At 48.0% G+C, this 15,749-nt stretch overlaps 2 protein-coding genes across 2 annotated transcripts in view; one reads left to right on the top strand and one right to left on the bottom strand.

Annotated features, from left to right (window-relative positions):
• Positions 1–9,567, top strand: part of FARP2 (FERM, ARH/RhoGEF and pleckstrin domain protein 2) — a 70,780-nt gene extending 61,213 nt beyond the window's left edge. Inside the window, 5 exon segments of the mRNA XM_031060350.1 lie at positions 923–1,041; positions 1,800–1,963; positions 4,784–4,891; positions 5,934–6,085; positions 7,943–9,567. Of these exon segments, the coding sequence (XP_030916210.1) occupies positions 923–1,041; positions 1,800–1,963; positions 4,784–4,891; positions 5,934–6,085; positions 7,943–8,030 (631 nt within the window). The 3' untranslated portion in view covers positions 8,031–9,567.
• Positions 9,568–10,386: 819 nt separating this feature from the next.
• Positions 10,387–15,749, bottom strand: part of STK25 (serine/threonine kinase 25) — a 20,070-nt gene continuing 14,707 nt past the window's right edge. The window contains 2 exon segments of the mRNA XM_005425061.3: positions 10,387–12,439; positions 13,670–13,806. Coding sequence (XP_005425118.1) covers positions 12,400–12,439; positions 13,670–13,806 — 177 coding nt within the window. The 3' untranslated portion in view covers positions 10,387–12,399.

Genomic DNA, 15,749 nt, shown 5'->3' with positions numbered 1-15,749 from the left:
GGAGCACTAAATCTCAACCTTAAATCACAGGGGTTTTACTGCTTGCTGACCTGTTCTTGAAAAATAACCACTGCAGTATATTTATAAATCAGGTGTGTAGTGGCACAGGAGCCAATACCTTTGGTATGCAGATATATTTTTTAAATTCCAACCTAACACCTGAGAATGCAATTTTTTTTTAAGATCAACCATTTCTCAGCAGCTGTGAGTCATAAGGTGCTTGAAAGATTCCTAAATGTAGAAAAATAAATATAATTTTTACCTTGTCATGACTTTAAAATAGCTCAAAGGTTACCTGTCAAAAATAAAAATTGCTGCAAGGCTTAGACCACATGTGGAATTTTCAGTCTAAATTAAAAACTTACAGAAAAAAGAGGTGGTTACCAAAACAAAGAAATGTTGTGGCTGTGTCTAAAGCCAAACCTTCCACTGTTGCATCCCTGTGGATACAGATACACCTCAAAGGGCTGTGAAGGTCTCACCTTGTAGGATGCTGGGAAGGGGGAAAGAAGTTTCTTCTTCCGTGCTCTGGGTTTTACTTGGTTGAGATGTCAGGTCCTCTTTAAAAGATGGGCTGTGCTTCATGCTGCTATTTATCTTTCAAAAAAATCATGGCTCATATCCCCCAGAATGTTCCAGAATTCCTCTCCTGACCCCTGCCAGCTGTCTGTTCATTTTATTTGCTGTAAAGTTCATGTGTTTAATTGTTAATTTAGTCTTGTTTCAAGGCTTGATTGTAGATGTGGAGGCTGTATGAGGTCAGTTTTCTCTCTGGAAAGCTCCAGCTTTGGAAGAATTTTAATTTTGGTTTTATTTATCTGATGGAAGGATACTGCCCCTTGTTTTGGGCAGTGACTGTGCCTTCAGCCCCTGGGCACAGCTCTGGGCTGGCAGATGCCCATTGCCACTGCTTCCCTTGCAGCACCCGCCTGGAGATGGGCAAGTGGATGGAAGATCTGAATGTGGCCATTGAGATGGCCAAGAAATCCACAGAGAAATCCGAGATGCTTCTGGAAAATTCCGTCTGCAACCGCTCCAACAGTAAGTGCTGTTCCCTGCCCCCCTGAAAGCAGCAGGTGTCCTGTGCTTTCTGCTTTTCCTTTTGTGAGTTTCATGACATAAATGACATATTTTTATAGTTCATATGATAATGGAGTTAATTGGGCTTTGCTTTTAATCAAAAGAGATATGCTTGTCTTCCTAGACTGATGTTCAAGGGAGCTTTAAATGCAGCAGAGATGTTCCCATTGCAGAGTTGTTAATTTTATAAGGTCCCTTATAAAGGGATTTTATAAAATCCTAAAAACCCTCACATAGATTTTTTTCACTTTAATTATGTGGTGAGTTTTTTTTGTCCAAAATGTAGTGTCTCTGGAGGTCAGCTTTTACAGCCCAGTATTCCTGTGCCTGTCTGGGGGTGGTATGGCTGTGCTGAACATGGAGTATTTTTTCTTGGAGACCTCTGTTCTGTTCCTTGCCTCAAGGAACAGAACTGTCACAGCGCTGACTCAAACCCCTCTGTGATTTTATTCTAGTGGAAGGTGTCCCTGCCCATGGCAGGGGGTTGGAATGATGAGCTTAAAGGTCACTTCCAACCCAGACCATCCTTTGATCCTGTGAGCCAGCTGCCTCAGGCAGAACTGAGTGGAAACCCAGACTGACATGCTCACAGTGGTGTAGGAGCTGTGTAACCAGTTCAGCTGAACTTGGCAGGAGAAAACCTTTCTCAGGCATCCCAGCTTCTCTTCCTATTCTGTTGCACAGTTTACTTAAACCACTGCCCCATTCTCCTCCGGCAGGATCCTCTGATGAGGTGTCAGTAGAGCAGGAGTCAGAAGATGACATTCACTCCTCCCGTAGCTCCCTGGACAGGCAGAGCCAGCCCCGTGCCAACACCACGGTGCACGTGTGCTGGTACCGCAGCACCAGCGTCTCCATGGCCGACCACAGCGCGGCCGTCGAGGTACCCGGGCCAGCCCTGGCCCCTCCTGCCCCTCTCGGCCTGGCAGAGCTGCTGTGCCCAGGGAGAGCGTGGGCACCCACCACCTCTGCATGCTGTCCCCTGTCTGCCTGTCTGTGTGTCTGCTCTCCGTGCAGCAGGGCTTTGCTTGGGCAGCGGGAACAAAGCGGGGAAGGTTTAAAGGAAAGCCAGGATATGCTGGGGCTGAATTGGGTGTCACCCTGCTTTGCTGGAGGACTGAGCATCCCCTGTGCTGGGCACTGCTGGGCACTGGCACTGCTGCTGCACTGCTGGGCACTGCTGGTGCACCTCAAATCCTGGGCTCAGTTTTGGGACCCTCATGACAAGAAGGACATTGAGGGCTGGAGCGTGTCCAGAGAATGACAGTGGAGCTGGGGGACGGTCTGGAGCACCAGGAGCAGCTGGAGGGGCTCAGCCTGGAGAAAAGGAGGCTCAGGGGGGTGTTTTTTGTGTGTGGTTTTTTTTTTGTTTTGTTTTGTTTTGTTTTATTTTTGGGTTTTTTTAAGAAAAGGCTTTATTCAAAAGAACTGCACGGTTTTTATCGAGTGCTCTGATAGATTCTATTCTATTGGCTAACTTACAGAAACATCTTTCTCACACACTGTCCTTGAGAGGAACAGAAAAATAAAGTAGAAAAGCACTACTTGCAAATTGTTTATAGTCAACAAGTTATCACATCTTTCTAGCTCCCTAAAGCTTTTCACAAGCTGCTGTGAGAAATGCTTGCCATTTCTCTGTCCCATGGCATCTACAGGGGGCACCTTCTGGCTTTCCACAACTCCTGACAGGAGGGGGCAGCCAGGTGGGCGTTGGGCTCTGCTCCCAGGGAACAAGGACAGGACAAGAGGGAATGACCTCAAGCTGCACAGTGGAGGTTCAGGTTGGGAATCAGGAGGAATTTCTTAGCAAAAAGAGTGGTTAAGCATTGGAACAGGCTGCCCAGGGAATGTGTGGATGTGGCACTTTGCCAAATTGTTCAGTGAGAGTAGCTCAAAGGTTGGACTTGATGATCTTGGAGATCTTTTCCAACCTTAATGATTCTATGATTATAATGGTTCCCTCTCCATAACATTTTCCTTTAGAGACTGACTGTGCTGTACTGAGCTCTGGTTAGCTGCTGTACTGCACCCAGAATTAAGAGGGAATTCATTTGGAATTCTCTGCCCTTCCCTTGCTGGCAGGACTGGGCAGCCAAGTGTCTTTTCATGGCAGCATCATTTTATGCTGAGCAGAGATGTTGATTGTGGAGGTGTCCAAGGCCAGGTTGGATGGCTGTCAGAGCAGCCTGGCCTAGAGGAAGGGGTCCCTGCCCATGGCAGGGGTTGGAACCAGATGAGCTCTAAGGTCCCTTCCAACCCAAACCTTTTTGGGATTCTGTGAGCCACTGGTTCCTGCAGTCTTGCTGTTCCTCACAGTGCAACAAGGCAGCACTGGTGGCACATTTGGGCATTGAATCCTGCCGATTTCGAGGCTGATCAGCACAGCACTCCTTACACTGCTTGCAGCAACTCTAGTTTTACTTTAGGCAGCAGTTTGGCAGGGCAGGACACCTGCCTGGAGGCTGGGGAGACTTCCAGGAGTGGGAAGGGCCCTAAATAACATGGACAGAAAAAGGAGATCACTAACCTGACAAAAGCAATGGGCCAGGGGGCTGCAGCTGTGTCTGTGCCTGCCTGTCCTGCTCTGCTCTTGAGGCACTTATTCAAGTGGGGTTAAAAGTTTGGGCCCTGGAGCTCCTGTGTTTTTCTGATAGAGACCTTGTGGATCAGCTTGGTAAGGGAGGTGCTGTAGGTGTGACCTGGGCTCGAGGTACAGACATTGGGCACTTGAGCTGGCTGCTGTTGTGGTTTTGTTGGAGGGGCCAGGCCTTTCCCTGCTGACACCTGGGGAAAGACAGCAGCTGACAGTTCTGTGCATGGATAACAAGCCCACGCTGCTGCAGGCTCTGGGATGGAATGTGTGAGTTCCTGCACTTGCTCTCACTCTGACCTGTTCCATGTTCTAACACCGTCATTTTTCTCACAATCCCTTTTCCTTTGACAGCCGCCTTTCTTGCATCACTCCTCTCACCCTAACATTCTGTTTTTCTCTTTTCTCTCCCCCTTTCTCTGCTCAGTTTTCTGCTCTCTTGCTGTTTCTCCAGAGCTTCCTCCTCGCTATTTGCTGGGCCAGGCCCAACGGCCCAACACAATCACCCATGTTTGTTGGTACCGGAACCAGAGCCTTTCCCTGTCTGATTACTTGTGCATGATCCAGGTAAAGATGCCTCTCACATGTTGTGCTGGTGGGGAGGAGCCATGGGATGCCCAGGAAAATGTCCTGCTTCCTAACTGCTCTTCATCCTCAGAGGCAGACGTGTGCCACTGCCTTGTTAAGACAGGATTTCCTCCTGTTTATGCCTCAAAAAATGGTTCTCTCTGTAAATCTACTACATATGCTGTCTTTTTACAAAATTACAAAATTCCTATGTTGCCATTCCATGCCAGAGGTTTCCCTGTGCTGCTGGCTGACCAAGGCAGTGGTGTTCCCCTCCCTGCAGCCCCTTCCACGCCAGCTTTGCTTCGTGTAGCTGCCATGTGTTGTTTCTCTCCCAGCTCTGCAGTCCTCTGTTTCCTCTCCTGCTTCATTTCCCTTCTCACACAGTGTGTTCCACGTGGCTTTCCTGCATGTCAGAAAGGGTGGCTGGAAGGGGAGGGACCCTGGTGGCTGTCACCATGCCTGGGTGAAGGGACACAGCAGCGTTGTGCTGCAGCAGGATGGCAGCCTGTGATTTCAGGGAATTCTCTTTTCCTTCTGTGCCAGAACCAGCTCTCTGGGTATTTGCTGAGGAAGTTCAAGAACAGCAATGGCTGGCAGAAACTGTGGGTTGTCTTCACCAACTTCTGCTTGTTCTTCTACAAGACACACCAGGTGAGGGGGTGGTGGGCAGGGTCATGGGGGCACCTGAGGATCTTGGGCTTTCAATCACTGCTGTTTGAGGGACAGTCCAGGGGAAGAGGAGGTAATTCATAGTGAAGCTGGTCTCTGGAAGGCTGTGGGCACTTCTGTAGGGGGATAGAATATAAGAAAATAAAGATAGTGTAGAAAGTAATCTTACCCCTAAGGAGTTGCAGCTGGGCCAATTATCAAAGATTAGGAACAGGCCTGACTTTAACAGGCCACAGCTGTAACCAGTGAGAAGAAGAATGCTATAAAAGAGTGGGGTGTCTGGTTGAGAAGGGAACTGGAGTCAGTTGGCTGCTTTGTGAAGAAGAAAGAGCCAGTACTCTGAGGAGCAGCCCATGAAAAACACCAAGAAGGTGTGAAACTTTTGTGATAAGGAGACAACAGTATGGAACCCCTGCAATAAGATGGCAGCAGACTTCTTGTGGAACTTAATCAGAATTTCCAGTTCTGATGGTTCTGAACTTCTGTGGGTGAGGGGGAAATGTCTCCTCATGCAGTGACTGAGGGATGTGAGGGACACAGCAGCCTTTGGGCCTTTGCCCACTTCTCTCTGTGCTGGGCTTCAGCTCAGCCTGACAGGCTCCAGGGATTTTCTGCCCATAGTGCATTCAGCACCTGCTTGATAATGAACTGTGGTGCATGCAATTTTTTGATCTTATTAACCAAATAAACTGTCTTAACCCAGTAATTGGGTTATTCTGGCTTCTTGCCTTGAGGTCACATTTCTTTTGTGAGGGTTACTTCACTTTTTTTGTCAGATGTGTCCTTCAAGTTCCATAGAAAGGGTGCAGAGAAGAAGGAGGGAGCCCAGGAGGCAGGGTTGGGCAGAGCAGCAGAAGTTAAATAACAATAAAAAAATGAAAAGAGTTGGGGGAAGGTTTAATCATAAGCTGTTGGTGGCCTTGCAGAAGAGCTCTCCTGTTGTCTCCTGAGCAAGAGTGCACAGCCCTCCCCTGTGGGACACGGGGTGCCTGGCACTCAGGGCTGGGCTCTTGGGCTCTTGCAGGATGATTATCCCCTGGCCAGCCTCCCCCTGCTGGGCTACACGGTCAGCTGCCCTGTGGAGGCAGATGGCATTCACAAGGATTATGTCTTCAAGCTGCAGTTCAAGTCCCACGTGTATTTCTTCAGGGCTGAGAGCAAATACACCTTTGAGAGGTAATTTTCTGTTTTCTCTGTCTTGGTTTATAACCTGCTCTTAACTCAGTGGTTGGTTATTCCATCCTCTCTTACAGTAATCAGGGAATGTAGGGAGTGATTGGCATGTGACTCCATTGATTCAGAATGCTGAACAGTTGCTTTATCAAAACTATATTATATTACATTGTACTATAATATATTAAAGAGGTATTATACCATACTATACTAAATTACATACTAAAGAAAACTGGTGACTGTCTCCTGACAGTCAGGACACAGCTTTGAGTGATTAGTTAATTAATATTAACCAATTATTATTAACCAGGGAATGATTGGCATGTGACTCCATTGATTCAGAATGCTGAACAATTGCTTTATCAAAACTATATTATATTACAATATCCTATATTAAAGAGATACTATACTAAATTATCATACTAAAGAAAATACTAAATTAATAACAATATTTTTATTGTAAATTAAGACAATAATTACTAAATTAAATACAATAATTACTAAATTAAATACAATAATTACTAATTACAATACTAAAGAAAACTTGTGACTGTCTCCTGCCAGTCAGGACACAGCTTTGAGTGATTGGTTAATAACATGAACAACCATCACCAGAATCCAATCACCAAATCCCTTCAGGTAAACAATCTTCCTAACACATTCCACATGTGCAAAAACAACAGGAGCAGCAAGTAGAGATAAGAATTGTTTTCTCTTCTTCTCTCTGTGCTTCTCCAGGAAAAATCCTGTGAGAGAGAATTCTCTCTCTCTCTCTATTCAGAGGATGTGAATGCCACACTCTCTTTCCTCCTAGTCTGAGTGATCTTCCAGCACATTCTCAGGAATAACATTGCCTTCTTCTCCCCACCAATGATATTTGGGAATCTCTTCTCTGACAGAACCCTCATGTGTGTCTGGGGGGGAGCTGGGGATATACCTGGAGCTGTGCTTTGTGCCAGGAGTCTGGGGCTTCCTTGGGGCCAGGGAGGAATGTGGGAGGGGAAGGGCTGTGGGTGCTCAGCTCCTCCAGCTCTTTGGGAGTCAGATTCCCAGGTTCTGTAAAGAGTTTTTTGGTTTTTATCTTCCATCTCTGGGAACAGAAGTTACAACATGAGGCTGAGAGCCACAAGTGCAGGGCTCCCTTTCACTGGTCTGCTTTCTCTGTAATTATCTTATTATTATCCTCTATAATTACAATTAATTGCTCTTAGGGGCTTCCACAGAGAGTCTAAACTGTGTGAAATGCACCACAAAACTTTGCTGCTGTGTTGAGAAGCCCTGCTCTGGGTCCTGCCATGCAGGGTGGTATTGGCAGTTTTGGAATGTGGTTTTACTGAGGTGTCACATGTCCCCCTTCCTTGGGAGAGTGTCACACACTTGTGAACAGCTGAGGTATCAGCTACCTGAGCCATAAGTTGTGCTCTTTAATGCACTGGGCTCATGGTAGGGATTTCAGGGCAAAAATATCCAATTCACAGTGGATTTGTCTTGTTTTTTTCTCTGTTGCTTTGCTTTCTTCCACAGGAGCAAGGCTGTTACCTATTTCCTAATTTATTGTTAAGAAAAGCAGTAATTATTATCAGCTTGTCATCCTTGATAACACTGAGGAGAGAGCACAGTGAGCTCTCATGAGAGGTCTCGAGCTCAGAGCACTGCAGACTCATTACTTGGACAGGCAGCCACGTTCTGCAGGGATCTGCCACATCTCAGGGTGTCCCTTTGAAGAGTTAATTTTCCAGAAGACTTGTAAAAGAAAGAAAATGGCTGTTTTGGAGGATTGGGAAAGAGATACAGCTCATAACAAAGGACAAGATTCCCTGTGAATGAGGGTTAAACATTTCTCATGTCTGTTCTTGGCAGGTGGATGGAGGTGATCAAAAGAGCCACCAGCTCTCCAGCCAGGTCGAGCCTGCTGCTCCCCAAGGAGAAGGACACTCACACAGAGTGATGTGGGGCAGAGCTGGATCTCTGCTGGCAACACCAACACAACAGGCGGGAACAGGAGGCTCTGGAGTTGGCAAAGCAAAGAGCCAGGAGGCTCCTTCCCCCCAGAATGGAAAGTGGGAGTGAGGGGCTGCAGCCAGGGCTCACATCCATTCCCAAAGGTGTGGAAGAGGGGCAAGTCTGTTCCAGCTGGACCTACTCAGAGAGAACCCAACAACTGCACCATCATGGAGGGGTTCTTGTTCCATGGTACCTGTACAGTGACACCTTTACCTGCCCTGAGGGCAGGTCCCACCTTCTTTTTACATCTTGACTGGATGCTCAGCACACAGGGGAGAAACCCAGCAGCCTCCAGGGGTGCAGCTGGCTGGCAGCAGTGGGTGCCAGGGCTCCCTGCCCTGGCTGCTGGTGGAGCTGGCAGCACAGCCTGTCCTGCTGTTGCTGTAACCTCAGCCTGCTGGCACAGCTGCCTCAGACAAACACGGACACACCACGTGCTGCCTCACTCCCAGCTCATTGTGAACAGCCACTGCAGCTCTCCCAGCACAGCTCTGCTCCTCAGGAGCTGCCAAGGCAGCAGCTTTCCAGGCAAGCTGAGTCTCTGTGGAGGTGTTGGTGGATTGTGGATTGGTGCAGGGGGTGCATGGTTTGTCCTCTGAACTCAATCACTGTTTTCATATCACAGCTCCAGTTTCTTTATCCCTTAGTAGGAGTTAAGTAAGGCATGGGATGGCAAACACTCTCCACTCTGGTGTGGGTGATGTTTTCAAGGCATTTAAGCACTGTAGGAGAACAAGCCTCTGGAAGTCACTGTTGCTTGTGCTTTTGTAATGCAAAGACTTGTGAAAATCCCTAATCTTCTATTCCAGTTTGGGGTGGGATCCATCTTCTGTTTCTCATGAAGGTGTGAAAGTCACTGGATTCCAGATGGAGCGTTAGTGTCTGTGGACTCTATTAAATTTCTGTATTAAATCTGAAATGTTTGCAGCTTGTTCTCTTTTGTACAGCTGTCACCTTTGGGTGCCTCCACAGAAGGACTGACATTTGCTAAGTGCCACAAGGTGCTGTTGGACGTGGCTTTGATGGGCTGTGGGGACTCTGGTTTATATCAGATAGCAAAGTGTTTGTGTACTAATGGAAGGAACAAGGCAGTGAAGCAGTGAAAGCAAAAGGAAAGTGTTGCATGCTGTGGGGATGGAGGAGTGTGGAGGATCCCATGGGACAATGGGATGGACAGAGGCCAGCACAAGTGTTCAGGTATGGTCTCAAGCATTTGTGGGATGAGGACTGAGGGGAGGGGGAATCCAGAGGGATTTTCTTGCCAGGCATTTGCATCCTAGAGGAGTGACTGCAGACCCAGCCTTTGCCACCGCTGTCACAAAGACCATTGTCCCATCTGAGTTAAATGTACTTAATTTATTAGTGTCTTCATTTATTATTTTTTAAATTACCTGTTGTAGGTGTATCCATGTGGATTGATTAGACCTGTTATACTGTGGCTGAATATGACTGTTCAAAGTAAATAGCATCTTGGTATAAAACTTTCTCAGCCTCTTATTCCTGAGCTCACCATCCCCATTCCTGGGCCCACTAGCCAGGTTTATTTTACTCAGTTTTCCACGACTCTGGATCTCAGCTCACCCTGTACCAAGTGCTCTCCATCCAAAGTGGGGCTCCCACAGTGAGCAGGAGTCTTCCCTGAAGGTTTGTGGGCTGGTGAGTGAATGATCCTTTTGTTGCTTCTGTGCTGAACCCACAGCTCAGCATGTCCCTTGAAAATGCAATGGCTGAGGGAGGGTCTCTAAACCAGGAGCCTCTGGAAGGACAGCAGGCAGCTCAAGTCCCTTCTTGGTTTGACAATGCTGAGCTCAAATGTCTGTGCATTTAAAGTGCAGGAGCTCAGGCTAGGAAAGCCAAAACCATTGCTATTCTTAGCAAAACTGCAAACACCTTACCTCAGCGAACTTTAACAGTGGTGCAGTGGATTATCCCCGAAGATGGAGATGCCACCACCTCCCTGGGCCCTCCCTGCCCCACCTGGGCCCAAGAGGCAGGCAGAGATCCCTGGTGCCAGTCAAGCCTGAGTCTAAAGCCTGCAGGTAATGAACAAACTCCAGCAAAACCCTACAGTGCAGTGTGCTCAGTGCAGTGTGCTCCAGTGCACAGCTCCATCTTTGCCAACAGTGGAGTGCAGCAGAAAAGACTGATGTGCCTGCAGCTGTTATCCTTGCACACACAGCACTTGGCTTTGGCTCTGTTATAGATGCATGAGGAAGATGTGGGGGAAGACCAAGAAGAATGCAGAGAAAAGCAGCTGGAGCCAATCCTTTTCCCCCAATAACACAGTTACACCAGCCTCATTGGTTTTGTTACTTTATTGAAAGTGGCAGATCCCTTTCAATGTTTTTGAAAACTAAACCCATTGTTTTTGAATACTGGGCAAAGGGGTGGGGATTGTTTCCTTTAGAAAGTTTCCTCTTACACTGCAGAGCATGTGAGGAACACACAGGTACCTTATCAACACCTTTGCTACTGCTGTGAACAGCAACTTGAAAAGCAGCAGGGGCCCTTGTGCTGGCCTGCAGCCTCTGCCTTCCCCCTCTCCAAGCCTCCTGCCTGTACATTAACTTCTCCTCCTGAGGGAAAAGTGAGTTTGTTCTGTTCTTCCTAACTGCAAGCTCCGAGCTGGCTCTCGCCACAGAACAGAGAGCCAACAGCAGCACCTCTTCTCTACTGTACAAGTTCATAGTGTTGCTGAGCCTGGCTTTATCCATCAGGATAAATAAAGGACAGTCATAAGGTAAAGAACACCCTACACCAGGAGCAGGGAATGTGTGGTCCCCCTGAGCTACTTGCAGCCCAGCACTTCAAATCTGCAGGTCTAAGTACCAAAAACCAAGCCTTGTTTCTAACCAAGTGGCCTGTCATTAAAAAATGCTGAACAGCTCCAGCCTTTGTTCTCACTGGCTCTGGGGTGAGCCATCTCATCCACACACAAACACCCAGACAGAAAGAGCTGGGTAACTGAGTTCTTGCTGACTTCAAGGGAATCTCTTCTCAGTTAGAAAGCAGCTCTCTAAGCAATCTCACAGCTATCAGGGGTTATTCTCCTAAGTCTATTTTTCTGGACCTTTAAAATGTAGATTTAAGATCCATGTGCTTACCTGAATTAAAGATTTATAAACCAGTATGATACAGAAAGCAAAACTCCTGGGGATGGCTCTGCTGGGATACCTTAAGCAGCTCACACAGCAGTGGATGCTGTGGTTTCTCTGCTACCAAACACCAGCCCAGCCTTCACCTGGAGCAGAGCCCTGGCTGCAGTGAGTCTGAGGAGCCACAGAGGGAAGGTTGAGAAGGAGAGGGAGGTCTAGAGCAGCTTTTGGGAATTCCCAGCCCTACCACACTGCTGTGAGCCATCCAGCTTTTGTCTTCCTGTAGAGCACAGGTTCTTTCACAAAAAACTATGTAGTGTCTCCCTCTGTCCTGTGAACCAAAGCCCTGCAGCTGTTATGTTCCCCCACTCCCCTTTTTAACCCTTCTGCCCCCTGTGGGCCTGCCCACCTCAGACCAGCACTGCCCAGTCAGCTGCTTCAGCTGCCAGGAGCACCAGGGACAGGAACAAAGACACCCCCTTTGCCTCCTGCTCCCTGCACACCCAAGGCAAGTTCTGCTGTTGCCTGAAGTAGATGAACTAAGGCCTAACACAAAACGATGTCCCAGGGCCAAAAAAAGAACAATCAGCAAACCCATCCTCCTATGAAATGACAGGCTGGGAAAGAGCAACTGTGTATCAGCTCAGCTGCTGCAGCACTGGGAAGTGTTGTTACTTGTGTGTGAAGGGCCTGAAGTGATCCTCCAGAACAACTGCAGAGCTGCTCTGACTCTCCCAGAGGCCCTAAATGCCTGGAGAGCTTCCCAACATCCCTGCACTCACACAAGACTGCTCACAAACACTTCTTTAGGAAGGGCAGGAGACTAAACCCATCAGACTTGCCTGTGAAACATCCATCAATGGAGGAGAATCTCCCTTTTTCCAGCAGCCAGGCATTTACCAGAAACAAGCTGTGAATCAAACCAAGCCAAAATGGACACATCCATTGTAGGAAAACAATTAAAAACTGCATTGATTACATTGTAAAAACAATTAGACCACCCATCTCGGGTTCTGCAAAAGGTCTAAATTGTACTTGCATTGCAAACCCCACCCTGGGTTATCATGGAAACACGGCTAACATGAAGGCTCTGAAATGTCCTGGGGTCCATCACAATGTCACATCCAACAGATGGTGGTCTGGATTAGAGATGTAGTTCTTATGAAGCTGGAAAAAATCCTTCCCCCCTGGCAGCAGCAGCAGCAGGGAAGGTGAGTGTCAGCGGGCAGAGCTCAGGTGGTTCCGACTGTGTGAAAACCTGCAAGGAAGAGGGGACAAGGGACACTGGGCAGGGCTGCCTGGCTCTGTCCCCACTGCCACTTTTTGCAGTCCTGACAGACAAAACCAGCACTTTTAACAAAAAACCAAGGTGGTTTGATGCTTCTTCAGGCTTCAAGATTCAGTTTCAACCTAATAAGAAGTTTCCAGCACTGATGCTTTATGGTAAGAAGGCAAGCAGGTCTTTGAGGTTTTGCAAGTCCCTCAAAAAAACAACTGTATCTTGTGTTTCTGCCCTGTGCAGCAGTGTCATTTCTAGGCTGACAGAACCTGTCTGCAGTCACCCACACACATCTACCTGCACCTCCTGCTCACTCTACCTGACCACCAGCCAGCCTGCTGGCCTGGCTGACACAGTGGGGATCAGTGAAAGGCTGGATTCAATCTTGGACACCTTTTCCAACCTTAATGATTCTCTTCTATTCAATAGGTACTTGGACTACAGCACAAACATTAACCCATGAGAAAGAAATGCTTGGAAAGCCTGAGTTCAAGGATGTAAAACTGTATAGTTTGGGTTGTGTTTCTAGGGGCAGCCAGAGCACAGAACCCCTTCCAGCCTGCTAACCAGAGAGGAGCCAAATGTTAAGTTTCTCTCATGGTAAGGAAAGGGTGAGGATTTAGGGAGAAAAGCCAAATTCATGTTAAATAAAGCTTGGTAAATCTGTGACCAGGTTAGCTGTGCTGCTACCTGCAACACATGGATGTGACTGGACTTGGTGCCAGCAGTGGAGCCAAGTTTGACCCAGCAAAGAGCTAAATTCTACCAGACTACATTCCTTCACGGGTTTAATAAATAATTCTTGCAGGAAAAGTACACTTCTGTGTACACCTAAAGGTGGGCAAGCAGTGACTAGCTGCACGTAGTGCTTTAAAGCACATTCCTTGCAATGAAACAGGTATTTATTAACAGAAACTTTCTATCCCCAGTGAGACTTTACACAGTCCCTGCTACCTGGGTAATGGGACCAGCAGGACACCATGTGTACATAGATTTATGTGCAAAATGAAACGAACAGCAGCATCCTTCTGTGCCCTACAACATACACCTACACTACAGAAACCTGTCCAGTGTGAGGAAAGGCTTCTGAGGCAAAGGAACTGTTGCCATTAAATGCAAGCAGTTAGAAGAAGTGCATTTTTGTCTGTGTGGACTTTGCCCAGCTGTCAGTGCCAGCTCCACCCCAGCTCAGCCTCAGGCACTCCTCACCTTTGGACCCGCTCCACCATGTGTGCTATCAGTTTGTCAGAGATGCCTGGGCAGGACTCCTCGGCCAAGCTGAAGGCATTCTCCAGCTCCTCCATGGCTCCCACGTTGCCTCCAGTCTGCTTGTGCTTATCTTTGAGCTGCAGCCCAGAAACAGAGTATTAGGTCCTCATTTTGTTGCAGAAAGCACTGGACAAGAAGTGCAGCACTGACATTAAGACCCTTTCCCACCCCACCAAGGTGTAGGAGGGCACCCACATTCCCCTTAAAGGAACCAAAAAGAGCTCATTTGTAGGTCAGCAAGGTAGAAGTCCAATGTCTGGGGTTCATATTTGCCTCCAGGTACTAATGGCAATCAAAGCCCTTACCTAACTAAATGTTGTAAGGAATGGACCAACAGCCCTGAAAACTCATCACAGCACAAAGAACTCCAGGTGCATCTGAAGCAGTGCAATCACCTTTGCTGCTAATGACAGCCCAGCACCCAGACACGCTCACAGGCAGGCTGGGCAGAATATACCCAATGCCAGGAATTAGTTACCACCACAAGAAAGCCTTGAGCTGCTTCTAGTGACTGGGAGGCCACAGAAAACTGCCACACCAGGGATCCTGAGCCCCTTGGCCTCCAACACTCCTCTCTAAGAGAGCTTTACCCAGGGGGCAGGGGAAGAAAGTCCACACACCAAGACCTCCACACACAGCACCTACATCAGTTCACATCTCTCATGGTCACTGCACTCTGACCAGGCCTCTACTTGCACATGTTTCCAGTTGTTAACTTGAAATAGCCACAGCTCTGTTGAGGGGGAACCTGACAGGCCACTGGGGCTGAGCCTGAGGAGTCTGTTGTTGGAAATCCAACATTTCCACCCCCAGCAGCAGTTCCCCACCTTCTTCCCACAAGCTGCTGATATGACAGACCCTTCCCCAGGGCACCAGCACACCAGGAGCTGAACAGCAATCAAGAATCCTGCTGAACAAGCAATATCTGGTCCAGTTCAATGAAGCTCTCATTAGGCCCTGCTGATTAAAGGGCTTTACATAAGCCTTGCAGTTCTTTCCCTCAATTCTAGGATCAGCCTCTCCCGTTGTTGGAGCTCACCTTTTCTCAGAAAGCAGAACAACGTGAATGCCAATCCCCAGCTGCAGCCATTCCTGTGCACCAAGTCCCTGCTGGGAACAAACAGTTCCCAGCCAAAAAGGGCCACTGCCTCCTCAGAGGGGCACTGTTCCCTGCCACAGAGCTGAGGGAACAACCCACACACACCTCTGCTCAGTCAGAGTGGCAGGGGCATGGAGGGCAACTCAGTTACTCATCAAGGATACTGATTTCTTAGGCCAAAAAGAGTTGTGATGCTATAGCCAAGGATTTGATGTGTACCTACCAAAGGCTGCCTGCCTCAGAACAAGCACAGGGTCTGTCTGTCCTAGAGGTAAGGAGTCAATTTATCATCAGCCCTTGATGCCAAGCCCCTGAACTTCAGCCTGCCCAGCAGCCTGTGATGGCAGCAGTGTGTGCTGGGCTGTCTCCTCCCACTGCAGAACAGCTCTCTGGAGGCTCTCTGGAGTTAGAGCACTGCACTGAGCTCAACCTTACCAGGTCTAAAAAGTCATTTTACCTCCCTGCTCCACGATGCTTCCAGATTTGCAGCTGCCCACACCTGTAAAATGTTGTCTTATCTATCAAGAGTTCTCTTATCATTACAGTGCAAGGATTCCATATCACCAGGGTTTCATACCTCCTCAATGTTTCTCATAGGCAGTTCCTCCAAGCACTGACTGTTCCTGGTCCTTGCAGCATCCACCTGACTCCTGATCCCACCAATCCACTCTTTTATACCACTGTTCTTATTGGCTACAGGTGTGGCCTGTTAACATCAGGCCTGCTCCTAATGTTTAGTAATTGGTTCAGCTGCAACTCTTTGGGGCATAAGATTACATTGTATACCACCTTCATTTACCCATGCGGCATCCCCCTACAGTTACTGACTCCTCAGGAGCTGTTCTCAGTGTTAACATCCAACAACACACATGCAAGGAAGGCAGATTAAAGATTACAAAGAACATCTCAGTCAGATTTTCA

The sequence above is a fragment of the Geospiza fortis genome, unplaced genomic scaffold (assembly GCF_000277835.1).
Source record: "Geospiza fortis unplaced genomic scaffold, GeoFor_1.0 scaffold118, whole genome shotgun sequence".
Classification (NCBI taxonomy): Eukaryota; Metazoa; Chordata; class Aves; order Passeriformes; family Thraupidae; genus Geospiza; species Geospiza fortis.
This window is presented reverse-complemented; position numbering and strand designations above follow the sequence as displayed.